Here is a 3,459-nt window from a genome sequence, read left to right as displayed (position 1 = left end):
CGTTGTGGGATCCCTTCCCGGCTACCATTTGGAAAGAGGACCAAGACCACTATAAATAGGACTTAGCCACCACCATGGAAAGGGATCACTCAGATCATCCTCTCATCCACCAGCTCATCGAACTCAAGAACACCTCACCTCCTAAGGCTGTTCCACCAATGTACTAGTTCATCCTCAGCCCCTCGAGGCAATCCACCACAAAGCTGGAGTAAGGTATCACACCGCAAGGTGGCTCGAACCAGGATAAACCGTTGTGTCTCTTGTCCCTTGGGTTCGTCGAGCTGAGCCGTGGAATCATCGAGCAGGCAGACTGAGAGGGGAGAGTTCTTCGCACGCACCCTAGTGTTCGAATCTCTCAAGAGTCTGCGGAACCTTGAATCCGACACTGATGTTCATCTGTTTGGCAGATTTACAAAGGTAGCGTCATTTGCTCCTTGAGACAAGAAAACCTCTGCATAAGGTGCGATCTGAAAGATGACTAGTACTAGTACTGTCATCACTGTGTGTTGTCTCAATCTTGAGACAAGAAAAGCTGAAAGTGACTCGAAGACTGATGTTTGTGGTGCAAACCCAAGAGATTGCAGAAATAGCACGAGCCAGCAATTCAGAACCTTGCTCCCACTCTTCCCGTTTACCCCCAGAGAGCTGCGCATTTGCTACTTATATAAAAAAAGCAAAGCTTGTGTTATGTCTGTTACTAGTCATCTCGCGTAGTGCTGCTTGCTCGATCTTATTCTCCAACCCCTAGCGTTTCTCCCGCCAAGCTCAGCTTCCTGAGAAACAAACTTATTTTTTCAAGTTCAAAAAACAAAAGAGAAAGAAGCTTTTTGTTACACCATCAGGGGCGTGTTTGGTTGCCGTGCGCTACAGTGCCCGCATTGCATACACTTCTCCATCCAACCTGGCTATGCATATGCAGCCTCAAATGCACCATCTGCATGTTGTTTGGTTGCCTGCATGGCCTCTTGCCTGCATGGGCAGAACCACACTGCCTGGTGTTTGGTTGCCTGCATGTTAATGGACAAACCCAAGGCATGGTGTTTGGTTGTATGCAACGCCTGGTGTGTGGTAACCTCTTTGGCTAGTTGGTGAGGTTACCACCACACTTCGGTAGCACACATCATAAGCATGAGTATAAACAGAGCATCAACTAGCATAATTCGGATATAAGCAGTACCACACTCCATAACAGTTCAACGCCTAAACCATAAACATGTTCAAAGCAGACTCGATAGTACACTGGAAAGAGGTGGCCCGGCCCTACTCCTTGGCGGCGAAGGCTTCGTCGTGCTTCCCACACTTGTTGACGACCTCAATGCCATCATCGTCAAAGATGATGACCTTGAGGGTGTCGGGAGTGAGGAGCTTGAACGTCACCATGTAGCCGATCTTGATCTGATGAACGGCTGCGTAGGTGGCCCAACCCTGATCCAGGGTCACCCTGCCGTTCATCAGCTTGACTGTCACCTTCCAGGAGCAGCCGGTGTTGTTCCTGAGCTTGAACTCCGTCGGCACCACGACGAAGTGCTTGGTGAAGTCCAGGGGCATGGGGATGCACTCAAGCTTTGGTGCAAGGATGACCTTGCAGAAGTGAGTTGGGCCATCCTCCTGATGGTAGTGGCCGTAGTTGCGGCGCTTGTTGCTGGGGGGCTCCTCCATGCCCTCGTCGTCGCCACCCTCAGGCGTCTTCGGGACTTCCTCAGCGGGTGGGCGGCAGCACAACCTCGTCGGGCATTGGGTGAAGGGGCTGCTTGCCCTTGTTGTCAAGGACCAGGAGCACCTCCGTGTCCATCTCATTGCTCTCCTCGATCTGCACACAATTCATGGAGTCAAGCACAGCACAGAGTTCATGGCTAATTGAAGAGCATGTAGTTAAAACAGCATGACTGTCACTCTTCTCCTCCTCTCCATCCCCCCTATATTACTCACCCTGCCCACCACTACTTACCCACCCCCTCTCTTCTCTCATTGTCAACCTTCCTCCTCCCCATCGCCATGAGCTCTAGCTCTAGCTCCAACGCCAACCCCTTCCCTTGGGGTATTGGCTGGAGGGCCTTCTTCCTCGGGTGGTCGGCTGGTGACCGCACCAAGTTCGAGAACACCATGGAGGTGTGCTCGAACTTCGGCTCCATGCCGGACATGCAAAACGAATCTAATGCAGTGCTTATGAAGGCCACTAAAGAAGAGCTGAAGACGCTGATTCCTGACCCAGCGAAGGGCGCGATGGCAGTTGACATCATTCGCTGGGCCATGAATCAGGCCGTCTCCGACGATGCTAAACAGAGGAAGAAGTGGTGCAAGTACAAGACCTACTCGGCTCCTAATGACCGCCGTGCTGCAGTGTACTGGGAGACGGCTATCGCGCCGCCGGCGGTCATCAGTGGAGAGTCTAAGGAGGAGGAAGAAGAAGCGGTGCACATGCCAGCGAGGGCGCCGGAGCCAGGCCGTCGTACCTGGCAGATCAACCACGACTCCGCCGAGGACGACGACCCGCCGGCCCGCACGGCGATGAAGAAGAAGAAGAAGGCCAGCGGCTCGACCAGCCGCTCCGCACGCCGGTGACGGCCGCCGCGGTCAGCCGGTCTCCGTTGTCCACCCCCTATCCCCCTATCCCCCAATCCCCCAATCCTCCTTCTGCATTCCGATCTTGCATGTATGAACTCGTATGAACTGCTATGAACTAGTATGAACTGCCCCTATGCTTATCTACCTCTATTCCCCATTCCCCTCCGCCGTGGATCGAATCTATCGCCGTGGATCGAATCTAGCGTGCATGTCGAAGAGAGAGAAGTGCTTACCGCCATTGATGAAGTCCGGTGGTCTTCTTCCTCTGCTCTGATCCGCCGCCGCCGGTGATGGAGTCCGGTGGTCTTCTTCCTCTGCTTCGATCCGCCGCCGCCGGTGATGGAGTCCGGTGATCTTGTTCCTCTGCTCCGATCCGCCGCCGCCGGTGATGGAGTCCGGTGGTCTTCTTCCTCTGCTCTGATCCGCCGCCGCCGGTGAGAGTTGGAAGAGTGGGGAAGAGTGGGGAGAGGGAGCGGTGAGGAGCGGTGAGGGGCGGTGAGGCTAATAACTGCTGGCGCTTCGGGAAGCAACGCGGCTTCTCGAGCGTGGCCGCGCGCGTGCAGCCGCCGCCGCCCACGTGCACCGCTCGGGCCTGGCCCTGGAGAAACTGCTGATTCGTGTGTTTCCAGTGAGGTAGGCCGAGAGGTGCTTTAAGAAGCATGCGATGCAGGCCCAACAGTGAAAACGGGCAACCAAATAGGCTTCTTTCTTTCCGCGCGGGCAACCAAACACGCCCAGACACCAGTGTCGTGAGCTAGCGGCACCAATGGAGCACAGCAAAATGAAAAACAACCTGTCGATGTCCATCCCGAGCCTCCTCAAAGTCATGGTCTTCTTGGTGTGCTGTGCTATCGATCACTACACGTTGATCATAAACATCCATCGTAGATAGAT

General features: G+C 54.4%; 1 protein-coding gene across 1 annotated transcript; it reads right to left on the bottom strand.

The window, feature by feature from the left end:
* Positions 1 to 1,260: 1,260 nt before the first annotated feature.
* Positions 1,261 to 1,659, bottom strand: LOC141021876 (putative B3 domain-containing protein Os03g0621600). Its single transcript, XM_073497728.1, has one exon. It carries the CDS (start codon positions 1,657 to 1,659, stop codon positions 1,261 to 1,263), a length of 399 nt encoding a protein of 132 aa, XP_073353829.1.
* Positions 1,660 to 3,459: the final 1,800 nt, after the last annotated feature.

The sequence above is a fragment of the Aegilops tauschii genome, chromosome 4, assembly GCF_002575655.3.
Source record: "Aegilops tauschii subsp. strangulata cultivar AL8/78 chromosome 4, Aet v6.0, whole genome shotgun sequence".
NCBI classification, from domain to species: Eukaryota; Viridiplantae; Streptophyta; class Magnoliopsida; order Poales; family Poaceae; genus Aegilops; species Aegilops tauschii.
The sequence above is the reverse complement of the archived record's forward strand: the minus strand, read 5'-3'. Positions and strand labels throughout refer to the sequence as shown.

Bases quoted from the DNA above. Each gene is read 5' to 3' on its own strand.
- LOC141021876 (XM_073497728.1), bottom strand. From the start codon at position 1,659: ATGGAGGAGCCCCCCAGCAACAAGCGCCGCAACTACGGCCACTACCAT.